Raw genomic sequence first — 14,648 nt, 5'->3', positions numbered from 1 at the left:
TAGTGTATTGTTTTTTTACCTCCAAGAGGCACCTGGCAATGTTTCTTATTAAAAAAAGTGAGTGTTGCCTTCATTTAGAAAGGGCATAGTAGTTTTTGTCCAAAGTTGCCAAATTCATCCCTGAGTGTGGGAACTGGAGACCCACTGCAATGTCAAGCCCTGCAAAGAATAATCATCTCTCCTTCTCATGCAAGATGATTTGGCTTAGGTTATGCGATAAGTTACCCATTTTGTAATCGTTTGAAGACATTCAGCCCATTCCTTGTGCCACGTTCGGTCACCAATGCAAATGTTTTAGGAGGCACAGGATCTCTTTGATGTCTCCAACCAGTGCTGGTGAAAGGGCATGGGTTGGCCAGGGGCCTGAAGGGTGGGGGAGAGGCAACCTGTGGCAGCCGATGATGGAGGTGGAGATGGGAGTAGAGCTGGCTGTAGCCTTCATGGTGCCCAGAAGCTTCTGGCAAGGAGCCCAGCATCCTCAGAACTGGGTGTCACCAGGGCTCATACCAAGGACAGCTGGAAATACTGCTCCCGGGCTGACTTAGAGGACTTTCCCAGTCTCCAGCCTGCAGTGCTGGGACACCAGCATCCCTGAGCCTGAGGCCAAAGCTGCTGCCTGGTGTGTAACACTTGTCCCCAGGGTGGAGTGAGAACTGGGATATTCCTTCCCCCCATGCTGCCCAAACCCTTGGAAGGGGCTCTGTCTGGGGAAAACCATGAGATCAGAAAGATTAAGAGGAAACCTTGCCAGGGAGCCCTGCATTAGGTTTTCTGCAATCCCAGTCCCTGCCCAGGGTCCGCGCTGCTTCTATCCAGGGCTCAGTTTTCTTATGAAGCATCCAGACACTCTTACCACAACGCACTTGATCAGATACCTTGCTGGGAGGGCACATGCTCTTGAGATCTCCATACAAGTGGTGGTCCTCATGAGAGTCTGGGAGCTGTGGACCCCATGGATCCATGCCCAGCAGGACCCTGTTACTACATCTGAGCATCCCTCCTAATGCACTCGATCACATGGGGGCTGGAATTCAGATGTGTGTGATGATTTGGCCCACAGCCTTGGACTAGCTTTGTCTGTGTGACTCTGCTTCAGGAACCACAGCAGAGTGCGGCTGTGCAGACTCGCAGAGGAGCTGTCTGCCAAATTAACTCAGCTGGCATTTTTCTTTGGGTTTGGTTTTTTTTTTGGCTGATAAAACATGACTTTTTAGAAATAATTTTTTGCAAATCCTTCGAGCGTATCACAGACTATCCATGTTTCAAGAAACTCTTTGTTGATCAGACTTCAGTTTCAGCTCAAATTTGGCTTAGGGGTAGAGGAACCAGATGAGGACTCAAAATCAAACCTATGAGGATATAAGACGTGTGTTATTTTGAATTAGGATTTCCAAACTCAAACCAAAATCAGCAGGGAGAAAAAAAACCAACCAACCAACCACCAAACCTCTGCAAAAAACAAGGCTGGGAGAAACAGCAAAGGCATTTGGACTTTAAACTACCTGGGATGCCCTGAATCTGCTGGAGAAGCCCAGAGGGGTGAAAGGGCAGAAGTGTTTGATGTGAATTTCTGGAGAGGTGATGGCTGAGCAATATGCCAAGGGGAAAGAATAGGTCTGATAAGAGAGGGTGAAGAGGTGTAAATGCTCTTTCCTTTTGGTCTGGGATTAAAGGAGAGTTCCCACATGAGCACACCTTTCTGAGATAGACAGACATCCATTTCCCAGGCTATAACCTGACTTGTAAGCACGCCCATCTCATTCCATTTAAAGTCCTCCAGGAGCAGCGATGAGGTTCCCTCAAACAGTCAGACAAATTATTTTAAAACAACTGTGTTGTTAGTGCCATCCAAGGGCCTGGAAGGATTCATCCAAGCCCTTGAGCAGTAAAACTGTTAACATTTCCTGACCTATTTCTCTCCTAGCCTGCCTGGGAGAGGTCCAAGGCAGTGCTGAGGCCTGATCAGACAAACAAGGCAATCAGTTTTCTGCATGCTCATCTTTTCTTGATCTTTCTTGTCTGTGTATCTGTACTAGAGCTTTTCATTGTTATTAGTCTAATTCCCAAACACCCCAGTGATACCCAGGCACCTTCAGCACCAGATCCAGATGGATAAAACTGATGTTATAGTTTTTAGAAGAGAAAACTGTTCCTGAACATTGTTAATAGTGGAGGTCTCCCAGGCACTTAGAGAGCTGCTCTGCATTACCCTGCAGAATGATCTGCTGTCGGCATTTCCAGGCCTCTGTGTTTGACTGCACACTTGGAGAAGCACATTCCTGCCAGACCACTCTCTTACCAGCCGTCCACACCAGAGCACCGCTCAATCATAAGCTTAATACAAGAAGAAATTAACTCCATGAATGTTGTCTTTCAGCTGCTTTGCAGCTGTGAGGCAAATAGTCTGCACAAACCCAGGACATGAGTATAATCCATCTTGCAAATGCCAGTGCACTTGAAATTCTGCTCCAGCAAGATGACTAATTGAGAAAGTGCTAGGCTATCCCAGGAACAAGAGGAGGACATTGGTTCAACACGGTCTGCTGTATGGAGCCCCATAGTGAATGATTGTTCTTTGTGGGCCTCTAATGTTGCCACATTAGAGTGGCAGCAGCGTCTGGTACCACAGCTTCTGAGTGAAGGCCCCAGTGCTGTTCTCAGAAGTGAATGAACATGAAAGCAAAGTCACCAGATGGCTAGCAATGTGCAGAGTCGAAAAGAAAGGAGATCAGCAGACCCCAAAGGCAAACTCCATCATTTATTGGTGGGCAGGACAACCTCTGACTCATCTTGTGGTCCAGCAGCTGAGGCGGCTGAGGACACAGCCCTCTCTGGGCAATGGGTGTGCAAAGTTGGGGGCAAGACTCTCCATTGATTTCTACTTCACTGTTGCCCGCAGGCAGCCAAAGCAACAGCCTCTGCAACTTGCATCTTTGTGTGAGGAAACCTTCGTTCACCAGAATATGGGAACTTCTGCTTGATTGCCTCTTTGATACCCTCTGTCCTTCAGGAGTCCACTGCAGAAGAAGTTGGTGAGGAGTGGATTCTTTGCTCCTTGCTGGGAATTTCACTCTGATCTCATGGTAGCACAGGACAAGAAGAAGTCCCTCCATGCCTACCCAGTGGAGTTTCACAGCTGAGACAAAAGCCCAGTCCCTTGATTACACCCTCAGTCCCACTTGATGGGATTGCACAAACTATGTGTCTGACTCAGCACAGGAAGGACACGGACCTGTTGGAACGAGTCCAGAGGAGGCCATGGAGATGCTGGGAGGGCTGGAGCCCCTCTGCTGTGAGGACAGGCTGAGAGAGTTGGGGTTGTTCAGCCTGGAGAAGAGGAGGCTCCAGGGAGACCTTAGAGCCCCTTCCAGTCTCTAAAGGGGCTCCAGGAGAGATGGGGAGGGACTCTTGATCAGGGAGGGGAGCCATTGGATGAGGGGGAACAGTTTTAAACTGGAAGAGGGGAGATTGAGATGAGATCTCAGGAAGAAATTCTTTGCTGTGAGGGTGGTGAGACCCTGGCCCAGGTTGCCCAGAGAAGCTGTGGCTGCCCCATCCCTGGAGGTGTTCAAGGCCGGGTTGGATGGGGCTTTGAGCAACCTGCTCTGGTGGGAGGTCTCCTTGTCCAGGGCAGGGGGATTGGAACAAGATGATCTTTAACCCTTCCAACCCAAACCATTCTATGAGTCTATGACTCTTCCTTCTGCCAGTTCCTGCCTACTTCTCATGAAGTTATCTCACCTCCCTGGTGAGTCTGTGGGGTGGGAGTTCTTGGGATTGCTGAGCCCTTTGTAAGTGACCTGAAGTTAGTAGATCTCAGGAACTGGCTTGTAAACTAGTCAGCTCAGATTTTGAGCTGTCAGCTGACATGTTCCAACAAGTGATCCTGCCAAAGCAGCCTGACCTGCCAGATCAGAGGTGTTACCAGAAAGGATGAGCACTTTCAACGTAGCTACAGAAATTTGATTCAAAAATCGGTGCTTGTGTCTCCTTTTATGGGAGCTCATACTCACAGCTTGGCTTTCCTAAGATTTTTTTTGTTTTTCAGAAACATTGTGCTGTTTGCATATATTGCTGCTTTATTGCAATATATTTGCAATATATTTATTGCATATATTGCACTGACTTTCGGGACTTCATGGCTGCCAGGCACCTGGCCTCCTTGCCTTGATCATGGGAAGCACTGCATTCAGTATCATCTTTCATCCTCCTCTGTTGACCTGTTCTCTATCACCCTGGGGGGGATTGGGACGGCCTATTCTCTTGTAGATTGGTCACCACATCCTGGCCCATCCACTAATGCTTCCAGATGCTCAGCTAAGGGCGTTATTACTAAGGACAGTGATGGATCCATCACCTGCACAAGTTCAGTACCATCTATGCTGTTAAGATATGGCTGCTCAAGTCCTCAGCTAGAAAAACTGCACACAAGGGTTAGGACAGAAATTTGGAAGTAATCTCATTGTCACTTTCAAATACCGTCTTCAGTTCCCCAGCTTTGAAAACCCAGCCATGGTCCCTGGTGAAGCAGGTTGTGGGAGGGGGGATGGTAGCAGTACTTCTCCCGAGATCCAAAACTCTGTTTTCAGGCGGGCTTTACCCTGTTTTCAGGCACAGGCAAAGGAAGATGGGGAATAGCAAATGGAGAGAGTGCTAAGGCTGGATCAGGCACAGGAAGAGGGAGTGAGGAAGAAGGATAGTGCTGGGAGAAAGTGAGCACGGAAGAGGGAAGAAGTTCCCATCTCCACTGAGCTCAAGACCTGGCGAAGCGACCTGAGTTTTCTAGCTAACACCTTCATCATAGCCTTTCCTGAGAGGTGGTGGGTAGCCCAGGGATATCTGTACTCCCATTCCTGATTCTGTGTCTCCCTGCTAAGAGGCAGGCTTGGAGGAATGACCTGCTTGTTCGGGCCCATGCTCTCCCCATGGTGGTCCCTCCACCCACGCTACCCTGGTCTCCTGTGCTTCGTCCTTCTAGAAATGCAGCGCCTGATTCTGGACCCATTTTTCTGATGACAGATTTGTATTTTCTTGGCAGGATCTGAGTGAGTTAAATTCAACAACAGTGAAGAGCCCCACCAACACTGTGGCAGTGCAAAACCTCAAAGCTGGCACCATCTACGTCTTCCAGGTGCGGGCACGTACTGTGGCCGGGTATGGCCGGTATAGTGGCAAGATGTATTTCCAGACCATGACTGAAGGTGAGTCTTCAGCTGCCTCTGCATAAGGGTGACACAGGGTCTAGAGACTTGAACAAGGTGGAGATGCACTGGCAGAAGTGCCCCTTACTGTTAGTCCCTTCAAGGGTGCATTGACAAGTCACATGCATTTATTCATCTTGACAAGACCTGGAGAGAGGCATTGACACTTAGTGGTCCATGCAGGATAATCCAGGCCAATTTCTGCCAAGCTTACCTGTCATGGGCACATGTCCACTCAGTTGGATTTGGAGGAAACCAAAGTTATGATTTTCGTGTTGATGATCAGAGGGATGGAGCACCTCCCCTATGAAGACAGGCTGAGAGAGCTGGGGTTGTTCAGCCTGAAGAAGAGAAGGCTCCGGGGAGACCTCACAGCAGCCTTCCAATATCTGAAGGGAGCCTACAGGAGAGCCAGAGAGGGACTCTTTGTCAGGAGATGTAGTGACAGGACAAGGGGTAATGGTTTTAAATTGGAAGAGGGGAGATTTAGATTAGATATTAGGAGGAAATTCTTTACTGTGAGGGTGGTGAAGCACTGGGACAGGTTTCACAGGGAAGTTGTGGATGCCCCATCCCTGGAAATGTTTAAGGCCAGGCTGGATGGGGCTTTGAGCAACCTGCTCTAGTGGAGGTGTCCCTGCCCATGGCAGGGGGTTGGAACTCGATGATCTTTAAGGTCCCTTCCAACTCTAACCATTCTATGATTCTGTGATTCTATGACTCTATGATTCTATGATTCTATGACAAATGCAGACCTCGGTGTCTATTTTCTAGATTTGTGCTATTAAATGAAAAAAGCCAAGCCAGTTTTCTGGCCTTGAGGCCAAGCAGCAAGGCACAGCATGCATCCATGGCACTAAACTTTCCCACCCAAGAGGGATAGCTACATCCAGCCTTCCTACTGGGGCACATCCTGTGTCATAGCCAACATGAGCCATGCCTGGGACAGCACTAGCTGTCCTGAACCTAAACCATGCCAGGAGGCCCATTAGCAATAGCCATGCAAATGTGGGCAGTGCTCAGGGCCACGCTGTGACCTTGATGAACTGGTTAGTGTAGACCCATCCTGTGCCTCAGTAACCCGTTCCCTCTTTCTTGCATGCCAGCTGAGTACCAGACTAGCATCCAGGAGAAGCTGCCGCTCGTCATCGGCTCCTCCGCGGCAGGACTGGTGTTCCTCATTGCTGTAGTCGTCATCGGGATTGTGTGCAGCAGGTAGGTCAGTCTGAGCGCACAAGCCAGGGCTGGGGCTGTGCAAAGGGATGGCGACTGGAGATGGAGGGTGGCAGGGGTAGGAGAGAGGAGGATGGGGACGGGAAGGTGAAGGGGGAAAGTGATGCCCCTGCAGTGCGTCTCTCAGCCCCAGTGGACCCATGCTGGTGCTCAGGACTCCCTTTCTTTCCAGAAGACGGGGCTTTGAGCGTGCTGACTCCGAGTACACTGACAAGCTGCAGCACTATACCAGTGGCCACAGTACGTACCGCGGCCCCCCACCAGGCCTGGGGGTCCGCTCTCTCTTCGGTTTGTGTTCCTGTTCATCATTCCTTGTGGTGTGCGGGGAGGGCTCAGGCCGCCTAGCCGGGCAGGCGTGTGCATGTGTAGACAGGAGGACCTCTGTGCTGTCTAGATCCCCCACCAGTTCCCTATGATCTAGGTCCCTGCCCTGCCTTGTAGTGTCTGTGCTCTCCAGACCTGTGTGCTATCAGGTGCCAATCATGTGGTGAGATCCTGTGCATGCTCCACCAACCCCTGGGACATCCAACACGCACCCTCCACCTGCCCCTGAAGCCTCACCCTTCTCTGCGGGGCAGCCCCTGCCACCGCACCTTGTCTTGCTACCCCGATTCCTGAGCGTTGCCCAGCTTGTGGGCAGCAGTGAGACCCTTTTCCCAACTTTCCCATGTCCTGCAGAATGCTGTCCTTCTGCAGGAATCTACATACCTCGCGGTGCCTTTTCTGGAGCCCATCCCAGTTCTCCCAGCATCCTAGGAGATATGGTGTATAACACAATGCATAACATGCCCTCTCTTGCAGCTTCCCTCTTCCAACATCCTTGTCTACTGCAAGGCACTCCTTCACATCCAGCATTCCTGCTCAGGACCTCCCTGCGCACCCTGCCTCACCCCAGTGCATCCTCCTTCCCCTCACTAACCCCTGGCCGCATGCCCTCTCCAACCCTCTTCTCCCCCCTCACTAGAGACCTGTCGCTATAATCCTGCTTTGTTCTCATCTCAGTTGTTATTTACCTCATGTTATACGTGCAGCTTCAGGATTTCCATCCTTTTTATACCTTGCTCCTGTACAGACCTAGACCTTGTTCAGGAAATGGAAAGCATCAGTATTGTTTCGGCGCAGGACTCACTTTTGCTTCCGCATTTACCTGGGAAACATTTCCCAAAAGGCAGGGCACTGACCTGCGGCTCTGTCAGAGCAGCAGGGCGCTGGCTGCATTGCTAGAACTTCTCAGGAAAAATGACATTTTAACAAAGATTATGTAAATGCAGCTCTCGGTTGTGTGTCAGTCCATGCTGCATGTGTAAACATACATTCACGCCTTCTCCTGGGGTCTGGTGCATACCATGACAGCTCCAGGCTGGGGTGGCATTAGAAGCTGTGCCTTCACAACTGTTGGGATGGGCTCAATGCCACTGGATGGAGATGAACTGATAACGGCCCTAGGGTGCCTTTTAGCTACATTGTCATTCAAGACACCAGTCCAAGGCACAGTCCCTGCTTGGCTCCCCAGCAGTGATTGCTGTGGAAAGGCTACAGCTTATGGTCAGCAAATTGCCAAGGCGCAGGGAGCCTGTAAGCATTGCAGCAACTCCCCTGAATCCTACCAGCATCCTACATGTGCGTCTGGTTCTGTGTTGGGCTCCTTATTTAGTGAGGTCCAAATACCCCCAATTTTGGAGCAAGCCAGAGGCCAGCAAAATGAGTATGGAACGGGGAGAACTGCAGGACTGCAGGTGAAAGCTGTCCTATGGTGTAGATAGTGTGCGATGTGGCATCAGCAGTCCAGCCTCACCAGGGTCCCATGGCCATTGCCTTTCACATAAACAAATCACTGTGTCTTCTGGTTTGCCCAGCAGGAAGAGCTTGGCTTTTGCGATTTCCTCAGTGTCCTCTACAGCTTGTCTTGGCTATGTTGAGGCTACCAAGAGGGAACCCAGCCTCTCATGAGGTAACCTGTCAGGACAACAGAGGGCAGACTGGACTGTCCTTCCTGCTTGCACTGTCCCTGGAAGGGGCACAGACACCCAGGTGGTGGAGTCAATCTGGCTTGGTGGCTGTCGTTAATACCAAGCACCAGCTGCCTCCCTTATAGATCTCCATGTAGACAACCAAGAGTAGCATGTGCCTCAGTTTACATCCCAAGGCAGACCTTCACCATCTCCTGTCTTGAGTGCTGAGCCCAGGTCTCCTCCACTTTCCCATGCTTCTGCTGGGATGGTGTGCTGAGGTGGAAGCAGCATTCAGAGGAGGCCAGCGGGGCAGAGCTGCAGTCTCTGCAAATGATCCCCTGGCAGTGTTGCAGCATGATAGGCATGGTGTGACACTGATGTGCCTATGCACCATTTCCCAAGAGCAAATGCTTCTGCTTTTCCTCTGAATCTGCTGAAGCTGAATCCTGCTGCAGAGGATGTGTGGTTCTCTGTGGTCACAGTTTGCAGTCCTAGCTAACGATGTAGCCCTCCACTGCCCCAACAATGACTTACTGGCCAATATTCATTATAATCCAGCTTTAATAGTCCTGTACAAACATGGCTCTCCATGTTCTTTCTCAAACTGCTTTGCTGTGTCTGCTTCAGGCCCTTGGTTATGCAACTTGCTGAGGTCAAAAAGACCCTCACACAAATTGGTTTCTCTTTTCCTCAGTGCCAGCCATCAGTTGTTCCATTTGCATCTCTCTGTCTGACTCTTTCCCTCACCTTTATGCAGTGACTCCAGGGATGAAGATTTATATCGATCCGTTCACCTACGAAGATCCCAATGAGGCTGTCAGGGAATTTGCTAAAGAAATTGATATCTCTTGTGTCAAAATCGAGCAGGTGATCGGGGCAGGTAGGTGAATTGTGAATGTCTGACTGGCCATCAGCAGCAGTCTTCTTTGTGGTTTCAGGCTTTGGTGAGGGTTTAGCCTTACGTGTACTGGGAAGACTAGTATCAGGAAGGTCTTACACTTAGCCCCAGCCTGGACTAGCAGGAGCAAGGTGGTCCAATGCTGTAGGAGCAAGTACATCCAGTGCTGGAGACAAGGAATTCCCATGTATAGTGGCCAGTGCTCCTCACCAGTGATCTGTCTACCTGAAAGGAGATCTTTGGTGTGGAGTGAGGGAAGAAGTACAGAGCAGATAGATGATGGGTGGTCAGCTCAGGGGTGGGCAGGGTGGGCATCGCTGGAGCTGATAGGAGCAGGGTCCCTCGGGGAGAAAGGCAGAGGTCTGGGGGGCTGACCTGTTTCCCTCTGTTCGCAGGGGAGTTTGGTGAGGTGTGCAGTGGGCATCTCAAGCTTCCTGGCAAAAGAGAGATCTTTGTGGCCATCAAGACTCTGAAGTCTGGTTACACGGAGAAGCAGAGACGGGACTTCTTGAGTGAAGCCAGCATCATGGGGCAGTTTGACCACCCCAATGTCATCCACCTGGAGGGTGTGGTGACCAAGAGTTCACCAGTCATGATCATTACTGAGTTCATGGAGAATGGCTCACTGGACTCCTTCTTGCGGGTATGAGATTCCAGGAGCATGCAGCCCCAGACATTGTGTTGGGCCAGAGGGGGACTGGAGGGAAAGGTTCCCTTCCCCGTATCGGTATAACAGTGCTCTTCACCGCTGAGTATCCCCTGCCACTGGGATAGCCGCTGCACAGTCCAGAGGTCTGTGTCCCAGAAACAGACGTGCAGGTGGCACCAAAGCTGTCATCTGTTACGTGTGCGCCTGCCCACAAATGCATTTACAAATTTGCCTCTGTGGAGATGGATAACACAGTGGGACTTCACCTCCAGCTGCTCTGTCTAAATATTTATAGGTTGGCATTTAAAATGGTTAATTCACTGTGTTGAAGGGAGATAACCTGCTTAATAGAACAGATTGCCCCTTCTTAACCCTCATGTGCAAGGTGTGGCAGATCCGCCACCTTTGGATGACAGCAGCCATTGGTAGTGATGCCCATAGGGTGTCTGAAGGTGACTTCTAGCCCCTGTGAGCTCTCCACCCTCCACCCTCTTGCTTTGAGGGGGAACTTGCTTACTTGTGGCATAGTTGTGTCTTTACATGCAGTGTAGAAAGAGGCTACTAGCTGTTTGCTGGACCATGGCGGACTATGAATTTGCTCCTCTTATGTGGATCCTTTCCCTCTCTTTCCCTAAGCAAAACGACGGGCAGTTCACAGTGATCCAGCTGGTAGGCATGTTGCGCGGCATCGCAGCAGGCATGAAGTACCTGGCCGATATGAACTACGTGCACCGGGACCTGGCTGCCCGCAACATCCTGGTGAACAGCAACCTGGTCTGCAAAGTGTCTGACTTTGGACTCTCCCGTTTTCTGGAGGATGACACCTCTGATCCCACCTACACCAGTGCACTGGTAAAGCTGCTCTTCCAGAGGGGCAGGGATGGGTGGTGAAGAGTGAGAGAGTGAGGGAAGATCCTCCCTTGATGTGGCTTTTTCAGGGTGCCAACAAGGGAAATAAGGTGCCAGATGGGAAAGATCAATGAAATGAACCAAGAAAGATTTTTCTCTTGCAAGGTCCTGTCCAGTGGCCCAGTGGTGGTTGATGGGCCCTATAGTCATTACTGTGGATAGCTGAGCCTCTTCCAAACATGTCTGCAAACATATACATGTCCTTGTTAAAGCCCTTAGTTGGGATGATGCATTATACCCATCCAGCATGGACCAGTTGGGGGTCCTTGGTGATGCTGCCCCAGCAGATGTGTTGCCAGAACAGTAAGTCTGGGGACTTTTTACCATCACTGTCCAATCATGTTGCCCTTTGTCCTGGGTTGGGCGACACAGGACTAACTTCTCTTCTAATGGGTAATTGGGAAATTTGCACTTTTAGAAGACTCTAGTGTCTGAATTTGTGAAAATTTTTACTTCATAGCCAGCCAGGCTCTGTGGGATTCAAGGACTTGGTGTTTTTGAGCCTTCCCAGGTGCAGCAATGAGGAGAAGTAAGACCCAGGCACTTCACCCAAGCTGCCAACAGGATTATTTCGTACCATGAACGTCACATTCAATATAAATTAGAAAGTTTGCTGCGTAGTTTCTCTCTCCCTTGATGGTGGCGGGTCCAGAGAACTCCTTGCCCTGGTGCCGGAGCCCTGAGCCCTTCCCTTCCTCCCAAAGCCGCAGCTCTTGCAGTGTCCCACATTGGCTGTCCCTGGGGGAGTGCAGGGCTTCCTGTGATAGAATGGGCTGAGTATAATTCTTGTATCTTATATTAGTATAGGGATCAATACGAATTCTTTAGTAGTATTGTTAATTATTTGGGCTTATCCTATTAAATCTATTTATATTTCAACCCTCATATTTCCTTGTTTTCCCTGATCCCCCTTCCTGGGTGAGGAGGGGTCATTGGGTGATAGAATAATTGTCTAAATGACAATAAATTGTTATGGGTTTTCTCAAACCATAATGCCCTGCTGTCTGAGAGGCCATGATCCTTTTTCATCTCATGTTGGGCTCAGCCCCAGGAATGACAGCCTGAAGTGTGGATGCTGGGTGAAGCTCTGCAGCATTGCATACTGATCTTCCAGAGTATTTCTGAATTAGACAGAGAAACATTCCCAGAAATGGTTTTGTGATCGTGTAACAGCTTCCCAGGAATGTCACGATGCCAGTAACACAAGTGCCACTGAGGACTCATGGCCTGTCTCAGGCTACAGAACGTGCACCAGGACCAAAGGATAATTTGAAGACTTTGTTCTTGTTCAGTAAGATTGCAGCCAGGAGTTCTCATAAATCCCATTGTTTGCAAAGGCTTACAGCATTGCTCTACAATGATGCTACAGGATCTATGCCTACGTACAATGCCTATGACAGCACTTCTTGGAAATAAGTGTTGGTAGAGCTGGGCCATGATCTGTAGGAAATAATTTCTCCCAGATCTTTTGAAGCTGCCAGTGATAAGATATCTGGCATAGCTCTTAGTGACTACAGTAGTTGAATACCTAACAAACACCTAAAAATGTGTGCTTTTATTCTCATCTGAACTTGCGTAGCTTCAGCATCAACCATTCCATCTTACACAGTCATCCTATGGCTTTTAGAAACACTAGGAACATTTATTTTTCACAACATGATCTTTATATCCAATTAATTTTCCCTTTGTTAAGCTAAATACGTTGCACCTTCTAGTGTTTACTGCTGTTTTCTATTCCTTTTATTGTGCCTGTAGCTTTTTTCTCTGTCATCTCTAATTTATTCTTCTTGAACTGTAGGCGCCATAGCAGGACATATTATCTATAATGATAGAATAAATGCACCCACTGTAACAGAGTACCTGAAGTAATAGTATCTTCCTCTTCAAAATGTACCATCCTCAAACATCCCAAGAGGCATGAATGTTATTATTATAATTATCCTAGAGACTTTGTGCCCATGGATGGGCAACAGCCACAAGCTATGGCTTGGGAGATTTGTGCTGGACCTTAGGAAAATCTTCTCCTCCGACAGGCAGGTGAAGCTCTGGGTCAGATCACCAAGAAGGTGGGCGGTCTCACTGAAGTGAGTTCCCACAAGGATCCTTCAAATATACCCAGTCTTTAATTTCTACTTAGAGCTTCTGTTTTAGCTGTTTTTTAAATCCGCTGCTTCTCAGGACCTCTGTTAAGAGTATGCCTGATGCAGAGGACATCGTATTTGGTATGGAATGCTTGGTCTCCCCATCTTGTGGAAAACAAAATATTTTGTCTGAGGTTTGTGGCTGTGAGAAGATTAAGGAACATTATCTTTTTTTCATTATTCTAGCATGTATAGTGTCTGAGTCCCATTAAGTCCTAAGAGACCCTTAATAAGACATGGGAGTTATTCATTGACAAAATATAATATTCCTTAATCTTCTCACAGCCACAAAACACAGACAATTTTGCTTATGTTTCATCACAGGGGAGGATTTTCCCTTCAGAAGTTGAGTTGTCAATGGCTCAAGTCCAAAGATCCTGGTGGAAAATCAGGAGGCTGCAAGGGCTCACACAGAGCATTGCGATCCCTGTGGTCCCATTGCTGTGTGTGCTCTTGTGCACTTCTGTTTGTAACTCCTCCATGGGAGTGGTGAGTCCTGATTTCTCCAGAGCTGCTGTTGCCCAGCAGGATCAGGGAAGACCCCAGTGCCCACCCAGTCCATCCCATTTCCCACCAGTGACCAAGCATGCCATTCTGAAGAAGGTGTTCACTCTGCCTCTGTCTCCAGAAACTGGCAGGATCAAGAACTGCTGGATCATGTATATATCAACAGACTATCACAGGAGGACTTGAGCTCGAGAGGATGATATATCACTGACTTCAAAGGGTCTGCAGATGTAGAAGGCTGAAGAGGATGGTGTTCTAATTCCTTTTATTCTGCTCTGCAAATAGCTAGGATTCAAAGGAGATCAGTTTGGATTTTTCTACTTTCATAGCCATTTGTTTTTCTACAAAAGACCCTACTAGCACAATGGGCATTTTGTCGTGCTGAAGATTGCTAAGGCGGTAGGCAGGTGGAAGGAGTTGGGCTTGTTTAATAAGATGGAGAGGAGGCTGAGGGGACATGTGCAAGTGATCTGCAGTACTTGAAGGGCAGTTACAAAGACAGAGCCAAGCTCTTTGCAGTGGTACCAGTTGATATAATAAAGGGAAATAGACAAAACTGTGGTATAGGAGGTTCAAGGTGAATAACAGTAAAAGCTTCTTCTCCAAGAGTGTGGTGCAGCCCTGGGACAGGTCCCCAGACAAATGGGGGGAATCATCATCCTTTAAGGTTTCTCAGATTTGACTTGACAAACCACAGCCACCCTGATCTAGGGTTAGGGATAGTCCTGTGGTTCCTTCCTTCTAGGATTTTACCAACATATTGGAGGCAAATATTTTGGACACTCATCTTTTTCAATTACTCTTTCTCTTTCTGTTACCATTCTCTCTGTTTTTTTCCTGCAGGGTGGGAAGATCCCAATACGGTGGACAGCACCTGAGGCAATTCAGTACCGAAAATTCACTTCGGCCAGTGATGTGTGGAGCTATGGAATAGTCATGTGGGAGGTGATGTCGTATGGCGAGCGGCCTTACTGGGATATGACCAATCAAGATGTGAGTTGTTAAGAAACAAGGAGCAGAAACACTGAAATTGGGATCATTGCAAGGCCAAAGCACGGTTACAGCTAGACCTGGCCTGTGGCATGTCCGGAGCCTTCTCTGTCGTGGGAGATGTGTCCAAGGTCAACATCTTTGAAAGAAGTAACGAGGATAACTTTT

General features: G+C 48.9%; 1 protein-coding gene across 3 annotated transcripts in view; it reads left to right on the top strand.

Annotated features, from left to right (window-relative positions):
• The window catches only part of EPHB2 (EPH receptor B2), a 138,053-nt gene that overhangs the window by 111,574 nt on the left and 11,831 nt on the right, over positions 1 to 14,648 (top strand). Inside the window, exons 7-13 of one of the 3 annotated variants that reach the window (XM_074161485.1) lie at positions 5,039 to 5,201; positions 6,308 to 6,416; positions 6,607 to 6,674; positions 9,144 to 9,266; positions 9,680 to 9,927; positions 10,570 to 10,785; positions 14,334 to 14,483. In XM_074161485.1, the coding sequence (XP_074017586.1) occupies positions 5,039 to 5,201; positions 6,308 to 6,416; positions 6,607 to 6,674; positions 9,144 to 9,266; positions 9,680 to 9,927; positions 10,570 to 10,785; positions 14,334 to 14,483 (1,077 nt within the window). Of the gene's footprint in view, positions 1 to 5,038; positions 5,202 to 6,307; positions 6,417 to 6,606; positions 6,723 to 9,143; positions 9,267 to 9,679; positions 9,928 to 10,569; positions 10,786 to 14,333; positions 14,484 to 14,648 lie in introns of all 3 variants that reach the window. The other 2 variants (XM_074161486.1, XM_074161484.1) reach the window with 2 other exon arrangements.

This window comes from Numenius arquata, chromosome 20 (genome assembly GCF_964106895.1).
Source record: "Numenius arquata chromosome 20, bNumArq3.hap1.1, whole genome shotgun sequence".
Classification (NCBI taxonomy): Eukaryota; Metazoa; Chordata; class Aves; order Charadriiformes; family Scolopacidae; genus Numenius; species Numenius arquata.
This window is presented reverse-complemented; position numbering and strand designations above follow the sequence as displayed.